At 38.1% G+C, this 22446-nt stretch overlaps 1 protein-coding gene across 1 annotated transcript in view; it reads right to left on the bottom strand.

Moving 5' to 3' along the window:
- The window catches only part of VAV3 (vav guanine nucleotide exchange factor 3), a 173213-nt gene that overhangs the window by 90436 nt on the left and 60331 nt on the right, over window positions 1–22446 (bottom strand). The window contains exons 4-15 of the mRNA XM_026087902.1: window positions 22039–22104; window positions 18573–18681; window positions 14352–14444; window positions 14176–14244; window positions 10444–10547; window positions 8293–8392; window positions 6340–6435; window positions 4632–4700; window positions 1935–2021; window positions 1381–1466; window positions 906–1038; window positions 458–567 (exon numbers count right to left, since the gene is read on the bottom strand). Coding sequence (XP_025943687.1) covers window positions 458–567; window positions 906–1038; window positions 1381–1466; window positions 1935–2021; window positions 4632–4700; window positions 6340–6435; window positions 8293–8392; window positions 10444–10547; window positions 14176–14244; window positions 14352–14444; window positions 18573–18681; window positions 22039–22104 — 1122 coding nt within the window. The remainder of the gene's footprint in view (window positions 1–457; window positions 568–905; window positions 1039–1380; window positions 1467–1934; window positions 2022–4631; window positions 4701–6339; window positions 6436–8292; window positions 8393–10443; window positions 10548–14175; window positions 14245–14351; window positions 14445–18572; window positions 18682–22038; window positions 22105–22446) is intronic.

Below are 22446 nucleotides of genomic sequence, written 5' to 3' on the forward strand. Positions count from 1 at the left end.
TCACGGGTAATAAAGCAAACAACTTGATCCAAATACTAAACTGTAAGTTAGTTAAAAGACACTAGGAAAGAAGCTAGCATCCCCTTTCTTAAATCATCAGCATCATCTCAAAAATGCAATTAACCAAYATAAAAATGAGGGAAAAGTCACTATTATGTTAAATATTTATTGCTAAAACAATATTCTCCCGGTTGCTGCAGACTGTATTACTAAAACAGTCTTTGAAGTTAAGGCAGAATGTTAAAACATAGCCTAGAGTGCCCTCTTTCTTTTCCAAGAGGAGTTTCAGGGAAGTGTTATGCCTACTGAAGATATCAGCTATGAGCTTTGTTTTCACAAAGTCAAATAAAACAATTTAGTAGGGTGTATAAAAATTAAAATTTAAAATATGAAAGCAATGCTGCATACTCTTAGACTGGTGATGAAGGTGATTTTACTTTGACGAAAATATACTTACAGGGCCATCTGAAACTGTTCAAGCCACTTTTTCTTCAGATCTTTAGTTTTACAATAAACTTCTAATCCATTTTGACCTTGGATATGAATGAGGTAGAAGCCATAAGACCACTGCATAAAAAGACCAGCAATACACAGATCAGCACCTCAACAATTATGCAAAAGAGAAGCAATTCTAGGTTCCTTAATATAAATCCTGATTTTGGAAACACTGAGACCACATTATTGTGTAACTCTGTTCACTTGGGAATGGCTTACTCAAACATTTTAATCATGTCAAAATAAGCAAAGTTGAAATCCTTAAACAGTCATTTCAAATAACAATCAGCTTACGTTTAATACATAAAACTTTGTAAATAAATTTTATATACCTTTCATGAACTCCTGCAAAATTTTTCTGATTGTTGCCAAAAATGCATATTTTATATGAATTAGTAACAGATATTCACCTTTTTATTTTCTTTATCAGTAGTAGGGTTATTTGTAATTTTGTATTTCTGAAGATCTATTATTTCCTTCATTTCATAATTATCACCTCTCCGTTTGCAAACAATTACAGCTAGATCAAACAAGAAGATATGCCTATGAAAATACAACATAAAAAGGGTTAAAAACACTTTGGAAAGCCAACACCCAAAGCCCTCTAAGTGCCACAGGCAATTAAAATACTGGATAACAAAACAAGAAAYACTTAAAGTATTCTTGCAAGAGGTTCACAGAGACTTAGATGATCCTAGATGATAATGTAATGGCTAACTTGCCATGCATCACCTTGCAAATTTACTTTCTTAACATTGATAGGCTCTGTGATTGCGCAGTGAAAGGAAAAGCACTCTCAGGAATCATTTAACTGACCACAGATTTAAAAAGACAGATTTACTCTGCAGGCGTTTTAATAGCAAACATCAGAACTTATGCCATCACCTGTCTTGCCTTGCACGTTTGTCTAATGTAGTTATCCTTATCTCCCCATCACCTTGTGGTCTTCCATACTGTAACAGGGAATGGTTCTGTAAACAAAAGGAATACACATGGCTCAACATAGCAGAAGTAGTAAAATGTTGACACAAAGTTAGGACCACTCCTTTTACCCCAAAAAGGACTTTTCAGGTCTAAACAAACACACAAACAAACAAAAAACCTCACATCCTTATTTCACTATCATGTAAACTAAATTTGATAAACCATCAGTACACATGACATTTTCCTCTTCCCGAGGGGCAAATTTTTCCCATTTTAAAAACACCTGGAGCACTATACAAATAATATTTAAATACACAAATACATTTAACTGTACACAGCCCCCCAAAATAGTGAGCAGGAATATCTGTACTTAAATACATATACCGTTCTAAACCAACCAAAGCATACATACCCAAGAGTACTGTAACTGCATATGAAATGGGAAAAAAATATGTCTATCAATATACTTGATCAGAATTGAATTGAAAACTATATAAGCAAGAAATATCACATACCAAATTCTCTATTGATAGTTGAAATTGTCTAATTTCACGGAGTGTTTCATTATCTCTCTTCACTTCATTTACATACTGAGCCAAGTCCTAGAGCATCAACAGGAAAAGGGAGAAAAGCTTTTCTGTAACAGATCACTTAATATATTATTTCTGTCTTTGTCTTATCTGCACATTTAGTCATTTTTTAAGAAGTTATCTTTAATGTTCAAGAATTACCAGTATGTATGCCTAAATAAAAAGCAAAAACACCCTCTGCACATTCTATATCATATTTACAGCTTTCTTCATATCTTTTCAATCACAAATTCAGTAGCAAGAAATAGGAAAACATGCAATAAATTGTAAAAGAGGGCTGACTTTTTCTGGATTTGGTTAATGTCTTATTTTCAAGACTAAACTTGGAAGTGTAATTTATATAGTGCACAGTCTGAAAAAGCATTCAACGACATCCAATACCAGAGAACAAAGAGCAAATACTGCATATAGAATACATATATAACACTGCTCAAAAGCAGCATATAGAGTGTAAACACACCATGTGCCTGTGTGTACATAAGGAGGGAGAGAAGCAGCTGCCACCCAGTAGTAGTATCTTGCTCTTACTGTTGTATAGCAAAGAAAAGCTATTACACAGCAGATTTTAAAGGGGCTTTTAATGGGGTATACACTACCTGAAGTCACAGGTTGAGATCATTATTGTCCCCTTCACCAGCACACATACTGTACACATTTCACTGATGCCTTTAAAACCATCTGAACATGCTTGAGTAATAGTGACAATTTGCTGGGGCTTCTCTGTTTATGGCTAGAGACTAGGAGGGAGCAGGAGTGGTAATTGGTAAGGTCAGGGATGCCAAGAGCAGCAGTTCGAAAAGACATTCTGATCTTCACAACTTGCTTTAACAGTATCTTTCAATATGGTCACAAATTTGGAGGGTGGGAAAAGGATACTTCTTCCCAAGATGTTTTTATGAGAACCTAAGAATAGCTGAAATCATTCTACTAGCTTCCAAAATGGATCCAAGTGACATTCACATCAGTCTTTAATGAGTTGGTGTAAAAATTAAGTAATCTCTTCTCTTGCTGCTAAAAGAAAGCTGACAGTATAATCCTCCCTAGAATTTTCATTCTGGGGGGCAGTAAAAATTACTCAGTTCCACTTTGTTAGCAGCTTTTCCCAAAGACTTTTTATTTTTCTAGCAGACACACCAAGGGCTTTAGAAGCAACATACCTATGCTGCATGGTTACTGCTACTGTGCTGGCAGAGATTATTATAAGATAATACAGTAAGCTGGGAGGGAAACGCTGCTGTGAGGTTCCTTTTGTAACTGCAGACACAAGCCTTAATAAGAGTTGCTAATTTCCGTAAATTCTATTTATTTTGTTTTCATTGGCTAGTCATGTCTCCTGCCAGCCAGGACATAACTGCCCCAGCCTCTTGGGCAAGAGATTTCTTAATCGTTCATTAATTTTCAGTCCAACAACAACAACAAGAAAGAAAAAGCAGGGAAAAAAACAAAAGGGAGGAAGAAGGAAAAAGAAAAAAAGAAAAAAGAGAAAAAGGAAAAAAGGAAAAAAAAGAAAATGTATAAAAGACCAAAGAGGGTTATACTAGCCACTTCCCAGCCACCGACACGTATGGCTTGCCRCTAGGGAAGAGCCTCTGCTTCACATAGGAAGCGGCGCTGTGCCACCCCCACTTCAGGCATCTCTGCCTGGGAGCCAAGAGCCTCATTTTTCCAGACTGGAAGCCTTTTTAACCCCACCAGGTGCAAAAAAGGCACTTTGGCCCATTCCCAGCACCTGCCCTGCATTTTTGCAGGCAGAAGGACAGCTGCTCTTCCCGGTCCTGACAGTTCTGCTTCCTGCAGACCTCTGCTGTAACCATCACCGTGGCTCTCTGCATTCACTACACAGAACCAGATGACACAAAAGGAGCCAAAATCCTCATTTGTGAGCTCGTCTGTATTGCAGGCACCCACGGCAGACAGTGGCATAAGACAAGATGGCTGTGTGACCCAAAACTCATCCAGTCTGACTTCAGCATTTTCCAGGGACTGTACAGATTGCAACAGAAGGAGCTATGGCCTGTGCTGTGCTGGCTTCCTGCCACACTGTGCAGGGGGATACATAATGTATTACCTTACACATAAAGCACTACTGCTATTCTACAAAGCATCCGTTTCTACCACTTGCAGGTGAGTGCACGGTGACAGGTACCGTACCTCAGGAAAGATACTCCCGCCTTCCAGGCCAGAGCCACCGAGACCATACCAAGAAGTCAAAAGAAAAGTCTTGTAAAGAAAGGTAACTGTCCTCATCTCACTGGGAAACCACTGACCTTGCCTACAACTGCCTCACAGTAGTGGATGTATTCTAAGTTGTGGAGAAACGAGACCAGCATTACTGAAGCACGCCTTTTGCACCTCTTCATATGAGAGCAAACCAACACCGAAATAAAGAGAAATGGGACAGCTCCGTTTCGGAAACACTGCAGCTCAGAAAACTGCTAAACTTGCTCCCATACTTGGGCAAAGCCTTCAACTATGTACTTGCCCTAGCGTACTCACAAAGCTCACTGAACTATGAAAACTGTTTGACCTGTTGTGAAAAACGTTACCTCCGCCAGGAAATACAGTTGTGAACCACCTTTTTAACTGGCAGCATAGATATAAATACTTGTCACAAATACTCACCTTCATTGCATCAAGTGCCAGTTTTAGATTCGCCTTCTCCGCGGGATCAGTAGTATGTTTTACCAGCTCCTGTTGACAGAGTAGTTACAACTTGTCACCCACTGGCTGCCATTTTACAAATTGAAGTTACTATCACTCACCCACAAAAAAAATCGCCAATTTCACCTTAAACAGATAGCACAGCCCAAGAATTCACATTTTCTCCCCTATAGTGACCTATAGAGCCTATAACTTACTAGGGACTACTGCAAACAGATAATTGGCAAGTGCTTAAGAATGGCTGCGACATAGCCTAAAGACTGATTTTAGCTAGTAATGAAAAATCATTAAAAGCTAATTTGGTCTGTCTAGCACTTAAAACTCACCCATCAGATCATTACTGTATGTGCATGTTGAAAGCACAGGTAAACACTTAAGTTCATTTGCACATTCCTACACAACGTATAACCCTATTGCAAAGCATGCATTTGTCTGCAGAGAGGAATGTATACCGGCAATAAAACCTCAGCTAAACTGCGCAGCTGTCTAAAAGAAGCCACTGTCGCATTACGCTTAAGATCAGGCTGACTCAGAAGACATATTTAAATCACATGTAAATGGTGAAAGACGTTTTTTAGTTACTTCCCGTGTGGAAAATTAAAGGGCTTTTTTGTTTTTCTGACATGGAAAAGTAACCTTTTAGGGAAACAGGTTGTTATTTCTTTATAATCTGAGAAGAAAATTATTCATTTCAGCTAATGTAACAACTTTCTAAAATCCTAGAATATTAACGAGTAAGTATTTATACTTCACTTTACAACTCTAACAATTTTATTGGATTTTTTCTTTCGTCTGTTAAATATTTGTCTGTGTTTACAAACTTACTTTTTTGTAATCTCAGACATTAAAATATACTAACATATTACATATCCTTTCACAGTATACAGGTTGATTATAAAATCATGATTCAGATCTCATAAGTTTTTTTAAAAAGTAGCTGTACCACTCATTTTGTTTTTTCCATTGATCAAAATACTGACGACTCACATTTATAGAAATATTTCAAGAAATTTAATATACAGAATGTATATTGCTCTGCAGAGTCAAAATTATGCTTCACATTCAAGTAGTAGCTCTTTTTAAAATGGCATTTTACAAGCATCAGCAGAGATGACAGTCTAATACAGTAATATATTTCTTTGCAGCTGAACTAATGAGTCTCCTGGCACAGCTATCAAATTAAATTTACAAGACTCTCCACCCTTATTATAGGGCTAACTGTGAAAGCTAACGCTTTGTGGGTTATAACAAGAAGCATTTCAAAATAAATAGGGCTTTATTGTAATTTATGACAGCAAGGAAGCATCTTACGAGTATGCAGTAAGTATTGTTCAGCTTCCTCTTTTGGGGGTCCACATTTCAAAACACCATGATTATAGTTTGACACTACTAAAAATTGTAAAAATAGCAAGAATGAAAAGGTTCAGATACTGAGGAAGCAATTGTGGGTTGTTTGTTTTTCCCAGACGTGCTTCAGCTCTGAGGAACGAGCTCCACTAAGAAACCCACGCTTAAGTGGATTTTATTTCATAACAAATCAGTCTCAAATCTATGGAAATATCAATCACCTCCCTTTGATAAAGGCTTTAAACCCTCTTTTTAATATTCTACCAATGATAAGTCATCACAGTTCTGCTCTCAGACACCTAAAACTTCAATAACAAAATACCTGGAGCAGTAGGTGGTATTTTAGCACTCTCTGCATCGGAACCACTAAGAGATCCCGCAACGTAAACTTCCCGTTATTGGCCCTCTTGGAACATTCCTAGTTCAAAGCAGAGGAAAKATTAAAATGAGAAAGTTAGAAAATGCAAGTATTCAGAATGATATATATGAAAAGTCAAAGTGATATATAGGCCAAGCAACTATATTAAACATAAGATATAGAATATCAACAAAATGGAGAAAAATAACCAATATAGCAATAGCACCTGAGCTAAAAAAGACTGGGTCTAGTCAGTTGTTCTTATGTTTTTCAGCAGCATGAGCATGGAATAAATACCACAGGAAGACAACAGAAATTAGGTGTTCTGTAGAGCTAAATCAGGCATTGTCTAAAAGCACAGCGAAGAAGGGAAACATTACAACTGTCTTCAAAAGGGCAAAAGAGAATCTTGGAAACTACAGACCTGTCAGCCTCACTTCAGCCCCTGGGAAAATTATGAAGCAAGTCCTCTTGGAAGCCATTTCTGGGCAAGTGAAGGAGAAAGTGGTGATTGGGAATAGCCAGCATGGATTTGCGACAGGTAAATCACACCTGACCTACCTGACTGCCTTCTGTGATGAAATGATCAGATCTGTGGATGGGTGGGGAGAGTACACCTTGACTTTTGCAAGGCTTTCAACATGGTCTCCCACACCACCCTTATATCCAGGTTGGGATGTGGATCTTTATATCCAGGTGGGCAAAAAACTGGCTAGATCAATGGGCTCAAAGAACAGTGACTAATGGTTCACGCATTACCCGGAAACCAGTCGCAAGTGGAGCTCCTCAGGGGTCCATCCTGGGATCTCTCCCATTTAATATCTTTATCAGGGGTGTGGAGGAGGAGATGGAGTGCACCCACATCAAGCCTGCAGACACCACCAGATGGGGGGGGTGTGTGTGCAGATGATACACTTGAGGGCAGGTCCAAGAGGAACCTCATGGAATCAAAAAGGACAACAGCAAAGTCCTGCACTGGGGACACACTACCCCCTCCAGCAGTACAGCCTGGGGACTGGCTGGCAAGCAGATCTGCTGGAAAGGACCCAGGGTCTTGGCAGAGAACAAGACCCATGGAGGCCCTGCAAGGAGAGGCTGTGGGTCAGGGCTCTCTCAGCCTGGAGGTCCCTTCCACCCTGAACCATTCTGCACCTCTAAGTTAGTCTCCACAGCCAGCACCTACAGCGGCTCCAGAGCAACACTGCAAGCTGCGGGCAGACTGCCATCCTTTCACGAGTGGAATGGACAGTTGGGAAGCATATTCACATGAAGTAACAATGACGAGAAAACCTAAAATCTACAGATTGTGTTATAGGATCAGATTCCCTTTCTATATATTCATGCCCCCACCAGTACCTGAGACCAGTATACTGTTCCCCAAAGTGTGCTGGTCCCCACCATGTCTTCCAATCCCAGAGCCAGAAAAAACATTAAAAGTGTGTCACAGTGCTCTAAAGGAAAGCCTCAAAAAGCACCATAATTTGGGGGACTGCTCTTGAGGAAATAGAGCTTCCATACTAGTATATGTGCAGAAAGACACTATCTGTCCCAAATCACCACACTTGACTAGCTCTGTTCTCAGCTGAGATGCCATGACAAACAGAAGGACCTCACTGACAATTACTTCCTTAAAATAAATCCTAATCCTACTGACATCAGTGGCAAAACTCCATTCACTTCACTGTGACAGAATCTGAGGCCCTGTATCTCAAAAGCTCATACATTCATTTGATCAGAGGCTCCAAAAAATGAAAAAAAGAAACACACATTCAGATGTCAATCTAGCTAGCGTTTTGTCATAAGGTTTTTGACTTGGATGAAAACAGAGCACATTTATACATACACATGTGTATATCTATATATATATTGGGGGGGTGCGCGTGTGTGTGTATGCATGTATTTTAAAAATACTGATACCTCTAACTTCAACTTAACATCTTCTTTCGTCTTAGAGATGTTGTCTAAGCACGATATTGCTATCTCCACTTGACTGCAGTACTGTCCATAAATAACCAACCTAAATCAAAGCAAGAGGAAAAAAAATGAAGAGAATATTTGCATATTTGTTTTAAGAACAATCCTTGATCATATTTCATAAACAAATTGGTAACACTCCTTCTTTCCATGGGAATTGAAAGCCACAGATTTCAATGGGCAGCAAAAAAACAAGGAAGGGTATTCAGGGAAAATACAGTATTGAGCTACCTTCAAAATGCTGTAAAATTATTGCAATTTGCTTTAACATTCACATGTATATGTTCTGATAAGAACTCAAGCTGCAAAGCAGCATAACTGCTGTTTAACAGTACAACAGTCTGTAGTATTTAAAAATACTGTAGATTTCAAAGGATGTTACAAATAAATTTTGTAAAACAGGCTTAACAACAAGCTTAATTATAGCTGTCCTTTCTAAAAGAAACTGTAGGTTCTCCAAACTGATCTTTCTCCAACAGTTTCTGCCAGGTTGTATCCTGTGAGCTCTTAGGTCAAAATAATAGTGTACATAAACTCCAGAAATTTTCAATAGCTGTCAAAAAGAAGCAATGCTTCTTGAATGAGCCTGTTCTTATAATCAGGATTTTCTTACTCTTATTTGAAGTGCTTCTTTCTGTTAATCCCATTGCAAAGCATTCTGTGTCCTTTCACATTTTCACACATTTTGTGAGATGACTCCTTCTGTATCCCTTTTTCTGGGCTTCTATGAGCTTTCTGTTGGGTCTCTTAAATTTCTTTTTCCTTTACCAAATCTTTACCATTCATCTTTTGTTTATTCTTTTTTTTCCCCACTATTGAAGATAGTGATTTAACATTTACCACTTTTGATTATTTTTAATAACTACGTTGTAAGATGCTGAGTCTACCTCCATCCATTTCCCTTTTGTATAATAAAGATAAACTTCAGGTTTGTTCTCAGTTTCCTTTGTTCCCCCTTTAAGCACAAATCTCAGAGCTACTTTTGAAAAACACGCATTATTGAGAACAACTTCTTGCCCTCTAATTCCCTCCTGCAGCAGGAGAAAGTCTAATAACCCGGGAAATAACCCAGGAAATAACGGGTCCTGTTGCAACATAAAAGCTTAGATTAAGGGCCTCCGAAGGCAGGACTGTTTACTGGCAGCCTGGGACAGCCTCCTCCCTTGAAAACGACTCCCCTGTCCGACATTCTCCAGACGCTGCTGCCCAATTTGTCACAAGCCGGTTATTACTGCAACAGCCCTCCTTCCCCACCACCCCCACACACGCCCAATTAGCTCCCGCAGTTCTTGCCGACTCCCGTCCCAGGAGGGACCTCATTTTTAACCACGACCCAAAGATTACTTCAAGGTAGGTCAGTGCTGTAGTCCACGGTGCAGCTGCTTCTCAGCTAAGTATTCCGGGCAGGTAAGTTCATCCATACAGTCCAACAGCTGCTCAGTGTTGGCAGAAAAAACAGTCTCAAAAGGTGGGTAAAAAACCCGAGGGCAGGGCCTGCTGCCACAGCCATCCCATTAGGAGCTTCGCGGGCTCTCGTGGCTTGAAGGCCGCGCGTGTGCGCTTTGCCGTCGCGCCTTCGACGGCGGCGTGCAGGAAGGCCCGCGGTCTCTTCGCCCCTCTGCTTTGCGCCTGCTTTCTCTCAAGTCATCACCTCTTCTGTTTCCTTTTATCTGGAATGGCCTTAATACACATCCTTGTCTTATTTTACCTCTCTTCCCCTTTTAAAATATTTTACCTGTTAAACAACTATTAAATATTTGGGTACATGCTATAAAATATCTGAGATAATTTGCAAGGAAAAAATGCTGTGCAAAATAAGCCATTTAGTTTTGTTCGTAATACGGATTATCTGTCTATGCTACAATATTGCCAAAACTGGGGGCAGGAAGAGGAAAGGCTCATACTGAGATAGGTTACTTTTTGACTTCCAAATTCTAAACATCAGTCAAACATTAGCTTTATAAATATACTGACATTGAATTTGATTCTATTTTAGAAATATTCAGCAAATAAAAATAGGAGTAGTGAAATGCTTTAATGGACTGAGGGTAGATTATCACAAGGGAGTAATAAAAGTTAGTGTATAAATCTTACCTTTCCTTGTAGTTAATAAAAATCTGATACAGGTTCTGATCATTTTTGTTAACAATGGAATCACTGATGTCCTGTGTTAGACTTCTGTGAATTTTCACCAAATCCTTGAAAACAACAATGGGGGGAGGAGGGAAGGTTTGTTTAAAAAAAAAAAAAAAAAAAAAGCTACAAAGGCTTTGGTTTCATGTTAGATCCATCAATTTCAGTAAGTTAGAAAACAGATCATTTATGAGTAGAGCCTAATTTCAAGGTTTGCCACATCTTCCATACAGTGCGACAAGAGAAACTGAACTCCAAGAACTACTTATTAAAGACTAATTTATTCTAGCTTGAAACGTGCACTGTTAATTCATCTTCATTTTATAATGATAATTTTAAAATTAAGCAAGTCAAGTAAATGCTTTAGTGACAAGATAAAGTAATGATTCATGTCCCTGAGCTGTGAAAAATTAGTTTTGTACATTACAGTGGTCAATTAGTGATGTTCTAGTGCTAAGTTAACTGCAACCATAATGAGTTTTCCAATACAGCAGGCTGAGAAAAAGGTACGAATACTGCAGAAAGAYTGAAGCCTTGCTATACAGTAGCAAAACATCTTTGACGTATACCATCATACAAAAATCTGTCAGCTACTAGGAGTGATTACATCAGCCTTACACCGGTACCGATCAGCATGGGTACTACCAGAGAAGTCACAAGAAATTAAGTTAGAATAGGTTAAAAAGTTACAGCCTCCACCTCAGTGAATTAGGATAACTGCTTAAGTGGTGCACAGTCCACAATGAAAAATATAAGACTTTGTTGAAAAAAGCCACTGAAGATGGTTTAATGCAGTAAATGATATATTACAAAAATAATATTCAATATTCAGTAGTGAATTACGTGAAGGCATTTCACTTCCCACAGATTAAAAACTAAGAATACATAAGGTCAGTTATCACATCCCAGCCGCAAGAACAAAAACCTTCCTAAAACGGATCAAATTCAGTTGCTAACAACTGTATGACCACATCCTAAGAATTTTAAGTTGCAGTATACACAGACATTATTACAGAAATGCTTCCAAATGAATATATGACAGGAATGCATTTTTTCAGGAGTGCACAGGGATTCAACTAAACAACAGTCATGGAAGATAGCTGAATGTTATGGGAACAGAATCTCTTTCTGAGCTTTTATCTCCATTGAAAACATTTACATTGATTTAATTTAAAACATTAAATATCATTAGAAGTTAAGAAAAGCTTCAGCACTTCAGCATCAGTTACATTATAGCCATCTCTTTCCTTCTATATGCCTGTGTCTGTATATATGTATATCTCAATACATATACATGCACAGAGGTATATATACATGCACCTATGGGCATGCATGTATACACAGAGACAGACATACACAGACACACACATACATAGAGCCGTATATATCACAGGACTGAACTTCAAATTCTGATCTACAAGCCCTCATGAAATGCATTATCTTTAGACTGGTGACTTGGGTTTTTTCTTAGCAATAAAGTACCTTTTAACATTAACAGGTAATTTTGTCCAGCAAGCATCTGTCAGAATCTATATACAGAATATAACATCACTATAAAGTGCCCATGCTTCACCACAACTCCTTGAAAGAAGCAAAGYCAACCTGTTCTGAGACCACTGCATTTGCTCTCCACATCCCAGTTTGCTGTAGATCTTTGTTACGTGTAACAGAGTTATTTTTAGTTTAAAATGAGCTTCCACTGCCCTCCAGCCTTCCTGCTGAGTAACTGCCCCAGAGCCAAGGTCTGAGCAGACAAAACGTTTGCACATATTTTTGACCAAGGCAAGCCCTACATTTTTTTAAATGTTTTTGGAAGCCTATGAGGCTTATAGGAGGCTACGAGGTTACAGAGTTAGAAATAAACACCCTCTTGTAACAGAAGACTACTGAACGCTGACAATGGAAAGCAAAGTAAAACATCCTAAATATAGCAGTTGAGTACATCCTGCTCATTTCAAATGAACAGTTTTTATTCTTTTTATTCCTCTTATCTGATGCCCTAACACTATTTTAATGAGTTGACTGACCTCTTACTTTGTGGTTACAAACCACTGTGTAGTGTTTCACATTGGCTCACTTTAGGTCTTTAAATGCACATAAACGAACATGCCTAGGCACACTGAGCCTTAGGAAAGAGACTTAAGGTAAGTTAGGTAGGTCAAATCAGGGCCTTATTTACAATGAATAAGAAACACTAATGTAGGACAGAATGTAAAATTGTTTTGGAAAACAAAGGAATCTCTAAAGGCAGTCAACATACTCTAAGATCTGTAACTAGGTTATAGATATCTGTGGCAGTATTTCAGACTAAAATTCAAAGAGGAAATTGCAGCAAACGAGATTGATGGTCAAGGTGAAAGAAGGACAAATATGGCAAGACATCAGGTATCATCCTGTAATCTATTATTTTAATCTGTCTGTCTTAATTTATCTTCAGTCAGATTGGTGCTAGCAGAGTAACTAAAAGCTGACCTCAAGCAGATGATCTGGCTCTGGGTATTCAGAAACACACTCGAATCTGCGTTCTGACACGCCGAGTTCCCAAAGCCTTGTCCACGGAGAGGCCYGTAATGGCACAGGGTCCCTGGGGAGCCCACCTGCGGGGTCGGCCCCATGCCCACCTCCCTGGAGGCAGGGAGGCTCTGGTCCTCCTCGGGGTCCCTGCCTTCTCCCTGCTTCCAGAAATCCTGCAAGGAAGTGGGCACGGGGGCAGCATGAACACTGCCCCGGGCTCCCGGCTCTGACCACCTGACAGGGGCAAGGGAGGCTGCTACGCGCTTCCACTGCCTGACAGCGCCAAATAAAAATATAAAGATAATAAATAAAACCCTGACACTTCATGCGGCCTTGACAGGCTATGGGATCTGCCCAAGATGACCAAAACCGAGAAGGTCTTTTACAGGCAATAAAGGTTCTGTAGGTCGAAGTGGTCCACAGGCCACACTTCGGGAGCCCTTCCTTTACAGTTTGCCTTTGTAAAAGAATATTCCTTTGTCTGTGCTGAGAGATGTCAAACTAGGCCTGGTGTCTTCCTTTAAAGTATTGGAAAGATATCTACAGAATAGTTATAAATTGTCATATAATTGTGAATAGGCCAAAAATAAACGGGGCAAAGTAATAGTTACAGAAAACTTAACAGATTTCAGTTAAATAGAAGTTCTCCTAGATATTTCATAAAAGGTTTCTTTAGCCTTTCAGTGCCAGATTCTGCCAAAGCTGTAAGTTATCTTAACTTTAAAATGTCTTCAGTGATGACATATACAGCCTAGATACCAGGATTTGCACAGCATCTATACATTTCCTACTGAAAGCACTGCTCAACACTGAGTGGCAGACAACAGTCACAACTTTGTACAGTCACTAAAATACTGGCGTATTTTAAAAGACAATCCATCTTCTATGAATTATTAGCTACCTATGGGTCAAAGATACTCCAGTTCATAAGCATTCACTGTCTGGCTAGTACTATTTCTCTTATCCTATTTCCTAAAACAGGAGAAATTGGGGGGGGGGGGGWGGGAACAGAAATATTGTGCAAGATCTTTTTCATTAAGTGCCCTAATACTGACATAAATGCTTTGTGAGAACTTGCGCACCTTATTTCAAATAATCACTTTGTGCAATAGCATCTGACACAAAAATGGTACCAGGATATGAAACTTATAACTTTTCACTAAATATGCAATTACTTACAGGAATGTTGATGAAAACAGTATCAAACTCTGATGCTGACAAAAACCTTTTCAACGGCACCATGAAAAACTGCCAGGAAAAAAAATATACATTGACTGTGTCATTATATTTTCTAGACTGTAAATAATAATTATAAAATATGTAAATAACAACTCTATAAGTGAATAGTATCTTACTTTCTCTATTGATTCCAGTGTTTCAGTATATTTCTCTTCAGTTTGCTTTATTTCAGCAAGACAACAGCTTCTTATGTCATTTTCAGTATATTTCTGCAATTACAATGAAGTCAAGTTTAAGTCGTTATTAGGCACATAATGGAAAATAAATGTATTTATTTGTTTAAAATCAAGCAATTAGGACAATAACTGCTTCCTGAAAATTTTTTTTTTTTTTTTTAGTACTGCAGCTTCCAAAGATGGTAGCAATTACCAAGATTTTATTTTATTGTCCAATTACCTGATGACTATAAGAGTATTACCAAAATTCAGCATTAAAGGAATATTATGAACAGTTAATGTTTAGGTATAAAAAGCTTAACTCTCTGTACATACTTTTGAAGCTGAAGTATAAAGTCACATTCAATTTAGATCCAGATTAGAAAACCTTATTTAAAACACTAAGCAGTTAATAATTCCATTAAACTTAATGGGACTAACTCATGTAAGTAACTCTGTGTTGCCATAAATATTGGATTCCATCTAATCCCTGCCCTTATTTACAGTTTTTCCTCCGAGTTCACAAGGGGAGCTTTCTCTTAGGACACAATATGAAGCTGTTCTTGAATCAGAAAATGCAGTGACCTCTTGAAGTTCAGCCCTTGCATACATATGTGTTTCTTTTCAATGAGGCTCTGGGATTTTTCTGCATAAATCAGCAGACTCATAGGAAATTGAAGCAATTATCAGCACTCTATAAAAATAATTTACAAGCATTCCTACTGGAGATCAGATTTACAGCATTAGAACTTTGATAACTTGCAAATCTGATTGCTAGTAAGAGATCAGATGCCTGGAAGCAGGTATGGAAGCGCTCATGTCCAGCGAGTCTTAAAACTCACCTGGAGACACATAGGTCAGCTTGGAGACATGACACAGTAACTGGATAGACTGTTAAAATTAAGAGTGATGATTTATACTGCTCTCCAAAAACCACCACACCTTAATAAGCAACAGTACGTTCATGTCTTTTCTGAAGCCTATTTACCAGTTTGCAATATCCTTCCAAGTTATCCTTTAGGATCTTCCTGACAGTATCTTACCTCTTTCCATCTAGTGTAGGGAATTCCACAAATGGCAGGTAATATACCTGATTACTGGATAAATGTTACATACACTTATATAGGGGGAGTCAGGACCAGAAATGTAGTACTTCAGTTCTCTCCCTTCGGAAAAAGGCCAATAGATCTCCCCCCACTTCAGGGATGGAAAAACTTTAGTTCCAAAATTTTAGAAAAAGCTCTCAGTATGGCCAAGAGCTATACTACCACTCCTTTTCTCTGCCATCAGTCTACCTGACAAGCACAGGGCAGCAACTAGCAAGTCACGCTTCAGTTGCCCACGAGCCACACACAGCTCCCAAGATAGTTTTGGCCATCCATTAGGACATGGCGGGGGGAAATCTATCACTACCATGCAGACCAGGCACCAAGTTGTAAATCATACAGTCACATAAAGCTTCACCACTGTGTGCACTTCTGTTTGCTATTCTGTCATGTCTTTTACCCTCTCTGTGTTTGCCTCTAAAAGCAGCTCCTGCAACTGGAACTTGCTCCTCACTCTCATCTACCAGGTACCACATTATAGTCTCAGAAATTACACCTTAGAAATCTAATTCTTGCAATTACTAGTTTTCCCACAATGAACATTAAAATATGGTCCTTATCAGTTAGAGACAGAAGTGATTGTTTCGTAAAAATGCAGTCTGCCATTATCGGTAGAAACGTACTCTGTGGATCAGCCTCATCCCAAAGTCTATTGTTTCTTCCCAAATTCTTTGGCTGGGGGAGGAGAAGGGGGGGAGTTAACCACAGGCAATTACTGTCAATAAAGTGCTGAAACTTTACATCATTCTGGCTTTTAGTTATATCTTATCTTTTCCTTTGTGAGCTCAATACTCTTCAAACTGATTGCAGTATTTGCATCAATACAAAGGTTTTGGTACCCAACAGAGGCTGAAAACCAATTGCAACATTTTTGCTTTTGTTGGGCACCAACTCATATGAGCAATGCACACAAAATCCAAGGATTGCACTTAACAGAATTTACTTCAGTTTTGCGTTCATCTAATACAAACAGATCATTCCCATGGGTGCTTTTGGCAAAAATTACTAACGTAACAATTTTCTATCTATACCACAAACTTTGGAATTTGAGTATGACAAAAGGAGAGAGAAAAAAAAAGAGAAATAATGTGCAAATAATGTGCAAGTAAGTGAGAAAAATTGTCTTTGAAAGTCATCACTGGCAGAGGAAACTTAGCAGAATAGTTTACTTTGTAAGATAATGACGATAAATCAAGGATGAGGGAGATTTAAACAAAAGATGCATTTTTGGCCAGCTAATGGAGACTTTGAAAAGTGTTGGATTCTGTTAAAAATCTGCTTGAAGACTGTCCTGTGCTAATGCTTTTACATGCAGTGAATTTTTGCATAGGACTCAAATGAAAGAACTGCACAAAACTGTCAAATTAGCATGCAGTGTTTTTATGAATCTGAAGAACAAATTATCACAAACTAGAAATAATTACCACATTCGAGACACTTGTCAGAGCAAAGCAACTGTCATGTCTCCATTTCATGTTGTGGAAAAAATATTTTGCTGTAACATGTTTTCATGTTTCATCTATTTTTTATAACAATCAATCTGAAGCATCTAGGCTTAAGATGTAACTAAAATTAGAATGTGAAAGTTTTGATTTCTATATTAATCATTTGCTAGAAATATGGGTATGTGAGAGTGACATTTAAAACAGGAAAGAATCAGAGAAAGTTTGCACACTACAAACTGTCAGAGATTACCAACTTCTACTGTGGAAAACACACCTACACCTATTATATGTAACCCAAAATTTATTGTGTTTTGAGTTTCAGCATAAGATTAAAAAAGAAAAAAAAAAATCAAAGAAAAGATCAGAGTAAAAATTTCCTATGATTCAAACACTTTTCTAAAAATTCCTACCTGCAAGTGAATGCAACTTGATTATATTCAAAACAATATCTAGTTTTTCAACTGGCTTTCATTAAGGCCCAAAACATAGAGGTTAAACCAAATTAAGCAAAATGTGCAAAACTAGCACAAGTTCCTCCTTATCTCCTCCATGATTTATATGTATTATCTGCAAGATTTTGCATTAGCAGCAAAACAGTCTAGAAAGTAATATCATGTTACTCTAAAACTAACCTGTTAGTTATTATGACATAAAATAAAACAAGGCAATAATCTTCCCAAGCAAAATAGTCTTTTCAATAGATAGTGGTAATTTTGGGGAATCACAGTTAAAACAGAAAACACAAATCATGTTAGGTATCTTTTATACTTTTATCAAAAGGATACACAAGGGAAAAAAAAGAGCAAGATCTTTAGAATGTCTCACTTCTTCATTTATCTATATTACTAAAAAGTAATTTGGAAAAGCAGAGGTGAATTTCTAACTTAAGACAACATGAGGCATAATATAAAAGGAGAAGAAAACAATCATCTTAACCATCTTAAAAAAATGTGTACTTTCATGGCCAAACACCAACATTTTCCAGATGGTAAAACACCTCTCTCTGAGGAAGGGCAGACAAATACATTATTAGAAGGTGTTTCCCCTGATTAGCAAGTAAAAGTCTATATTTTTTCAAGACAGTTTTGAAAACTGCCCCTAGTGTCTTTATATGGTATGGTAAGCACTGTACCATTTCTCTGTGAGACCAGCCTAATGATCAGCAAAAGACCGCACGGTTGAATAAGGCATGAAAAGATTATTGGTTGTCATTTCCAGATTAGTTGCTCCAATTATAGCCCAAATGGCGTTTTTTAAAAATATTATATCATAATAACTTTTAAAGTGGGACACTTGGGAGTAAGCGGTAATAGTATTTTTAATTGCTCTTAATTAGCTAGTAAATCTTAATTTTTATAATTGACTGAATCTTAGCAAAATATGTCATTATTTTATCTCAGTAAAACTTATATTTCTTTCAAAAAACTACCACAGTGTTTGACCCTTTGCCAAGAGAGACTGCGCCAAATCTTATAGAGGAGACAATGCACTGCACATGTGACAGCTCTACATGCAACTGAGCATAAGCTAAGTTTCAGCAAAACTAGCCATAAAGAGATAATTTCATGAACATTAAGCATCAAAAATATAACTGCAATTGTTGAAAAATAACAAGGAATTAGAAATCGTACAGGTTGCTGTGCTGCTTCATCTTTCATTAGGTCTTCATATACCTCCCCACCTTCATCTTCTCCATAGACACAATCATATAACTCCTCATCTTCATCTACACCAGTTTCACTGAAAGATAAAAGGAAAACACAATGAAAAAAAATTTTTCGGCACAGATAAATTACCGTGTCAGCTGTGCAAGGAAGCACTCCTCATAGGGAAAGATTGCTAGAGTAAACATAAACAGATTAACAGATCTATCTTAGGAAATAACCCATTAAGGGAAATGAAGTCCTTTGATTTTCTTACCTCACCACATTTAAAATATGATTGTATGAAATCAACACAACACTGAAGACTAAACAAATTTAGAACCATACAGGAACCAAACCAGGGTATCGACAGAGAAACAGGACATCAAAAGAAGCTGGTCAGGATGTCTTCGTCAAGTGGTACTGTTCGACCGCTCTCTTTCCTTCGTCCCTTCTCCCACCACATCGAGTGGAGAACTATCCTGCCTCATTGCCGGGTGTCCCACTGCACAAGGATGTGAGACACTGATACGGGTATCCTTTGGCCCTACAGAAAAAGTTACCACCTAGCAAGCTTCAAGTACCCAAAATGTAAGAAACTTTTCAAACTGAAAATCGGACAGTTCAACAAAACAGACTCTTCACAAGAAGCATTTGATAGGTTTTAATTATAATGCAAAAACATCCTCCAGCCACCTATCACTGAACTCCTACTCCTCAGCCTACACAAACATCTCAGCATAAAGCCCGTGTTCAAGCCTATTGTAAGCTAATTCAGCTTTGTTAGAGTCAACCCTACTGGAATATTGCCTATTTTGCACTAGGCTTGTACCATGTCCACAAGCTCTCTTGCACCCAAGTTTCTTAGGGTATGTCTACCCAACAACTCTAAGAGATATTGATAATAGTCTGGTCTGAATAATACAGAGACATGACCAGATGAGCAGATAATTTTGAGGTTTTTATTTTTGGAAGACAACACCAAAGCTCATTTAGAGTGAAAAACAAGGTGAGGATCTGTCTGCTGATATGCAAGTTTAGATTTAGAAGGGACAACCATTTATGTAAGGTGGCTTGTTAGTGCTGAAGAACAATGCATCAGAAGCTCTGCTGGCAGAGACTGGTGATTTCAAAGATGCCAACAGGAGTGAGAATCAGTATCAGCACAGCTGCCACATAGACTGCTTTGAAAATCCAGGCAAAATCATTACATCTGTGGTTAAGACTATACACAAACCAAGTGAATTTCTTATTTCTCATTAAATACATATCACAAATTATTTTTTCATACAGGACATCTGAAGGATAAAGAAATAAAGCATTTTAAGGTTCAAAAGATGAAATGACAAAGAAAAATATCTTTGGGATTCAACAGACAAATATTAGCAGCTTAAAGATATTACACACACCTCTTCCTTTTCTAAAAGATAGCGATGCCCCAGAAGAGAGAGAAAGTACACATCCACAGCTCAGGTGCTGCAGGTTAGTCTAGCATTTCAGTTTACACTAGTGATGAAGGTGTGCTAGTGCTCAACATGAAATGCTATGAAGTGTTTCAGATGCAGCATAGGCACGCTCCATTTTAGCACCTCTTTTCTGGGGAACAAAATCCAGGAAAACAGCAGAGCAAGGATGGAAACATTGAATTACTACAGCTCTATCTAATGGAAAGCCTTAGATTCATTCTAAACTCCTTAAACAACATTTAGGCTCAGGGACAGTTAGACTTATTTTAGTCAAATACACCTCACTAATTAAGAGAAACTCAGAAATGTGGGTCACTTGCATCATTCTCCAGCGTTTTTCTTTCTTATGAAGAGAGTACTACTTGAATTGCTTCTTATACAATTGAGACAGCATGTAACRATCAAATATCAGTAAATATTTACTTGTTATTTGATGCAAAAGAGGAACTACTAATCTCAATTTCTTTGCCATGATTTGTTGACCTCCTCTCTTTCCCCCTCTCCACTGACTTTGTCTCCCAATTCTGAACTCAGACGCCCTTCAAAAAGACTGTTAGGAAGAGTACTTTTAGACACTGCTAATACCACAAACATTAATTTAATTTTTCATAAATAAGAATAGCTGGTTCTTCCTGAGTCTATTTTTACTCTCTTTGGACTTCCAGTTTAGTATTTCTGTAAACCAACTCTAAAGAATTGCATATTTTAACAATATATTACTTAATATATATTACATAATATAGACACTCAGTTTATTTGCAAAAGTATTATATTCATATTTCTCATGAGATTCAGTCACGATAAAGCAGGAAAATGCCCTTCCTCCCCCTATCCCCAGCAGTCAGGCAAAAGATGCAGCAGGATGAGGGAACACAAAGACAGGGATCCAGAGAAGCCACCTCTGCCCATGCCTCTCTCCGGACGCAAATCAAGAGCAACCTGGGCACAGAGGCAAGGAGGAGTCTAAGAGATCAGGACACCACTTCCAGCCCACTCAGTTCTCAGGCTCGGAGGAGTCCGCAGTATCTACCTTCCACATTTTCAGTTACACAGAGCAAAACAGCTATGAGGCAGCCAGTCGGCTGCAGGAGACAAGGAGGAGTTTTGCAGGGAAGGCGATAGCCTGGGCAATGTCAAACATCATGAGGTTTTTGCCTTTTTAATAGCACAGTAAGGAAATGGAGCCACATTGCAAAGAGCAACTACTTCTCAGCATCCCGGCAAGCAATGTACAACGCGGTCAGAAGGCCACAGCCAAGAGACAGCAGGATGGGAGACCAACAAACTGAGGGCTAGCGAACATGGAGCTTTGGGACAAGGAGCTTTGAAACTAGCAGCTCAGATTTTCGCTCTCATCCAACATGATTCCTGATGCATCATGAGAGATCTTAACCATAGGATACAAGACCGTTTGTTTCTACCGCTGAACTGAGTTGTTTATGCCAGATACATTTGCCTCACTAATCTTCTAAATAAGGTTGCAGTCTATCACGTAATACTAAGCAGCATGTTCATTTCTACCTTACTTGTGTCGCAAAGCCAATGTGAACATTTGTAATAACTAATAATCCTGCAAACACGTTCCCAGAGGGGTAAATGCACTCATAGGAGGAGCTTCATTGACTTTAGGGAAACTACCCAACCCACTTGAATTGTGATCCAAACATGTATTTTCTTTGTGAAATCAAGACAATTTCTTTAACTGATACTATAATTCTATCAAAGCATTCTGACAGGTCAAACAGGTGATTCAAAGATGCATTCATGATTTATTTTGCTACCAACACCCTTTATGAAAACACACTTCTTTACCAATCATTCAGATTTCATAATTAATTCTTTCTGACCAGTATAATGACTAACCAAATCTTTTTAAATCAAATAAAAAACCCTTTCCCATTAAAACGGTGTATTGAATAACATCACATAAATAATAGTGTGCAACTGAAAGCCAAAATTTTCCATTTAGCTAAAGATTTACAACATACTCTATTAGATCAGGAAGACCTTTGTAGATATCTTCATCATCAACACTTTCTTCTGTAGGGAAGGGCCTATAGAAATAAAAATAGCATAAATTATATTATACTGGTCTAGTCACATAGGGTTTTTTGTTTATTCCTAAAAGGTTAACATTAAGAAACATTAACCTACGTGAAGGGGTGTGTATGCTTCCCTCTTTCTCTGACAAGCAGTATATAAGTATTTATACTTGTATTTATAATTTGATATTTAACATATTAAAAAACCCTACTGAACGGGGTTGTTATAAGTCACCAATAAGGTACATCGTCAGATTTTCAACAGAGAGTATTAAATACTCAATAGTCCTACAGTGAAATATGAATTTTTAGCGCTAGACATACATTACAGGAATGGCTAGGAATTTTTATATT

The sequence above is a fragment of the Apteryx rowi genome, unplaced genomic scaffold (assembly GCF_003343035.1).
Source record: "Apteryx rowi isolate R43461 unplaced genomic scaffold, aptRow1 scaffold_74, whole genome shotgun sequence".
NCBI lineage: Eukaryota > Metazoa > Chordata > Aves > Apterygiformes > Apterygidae > Apteryx > Apteryx rowi.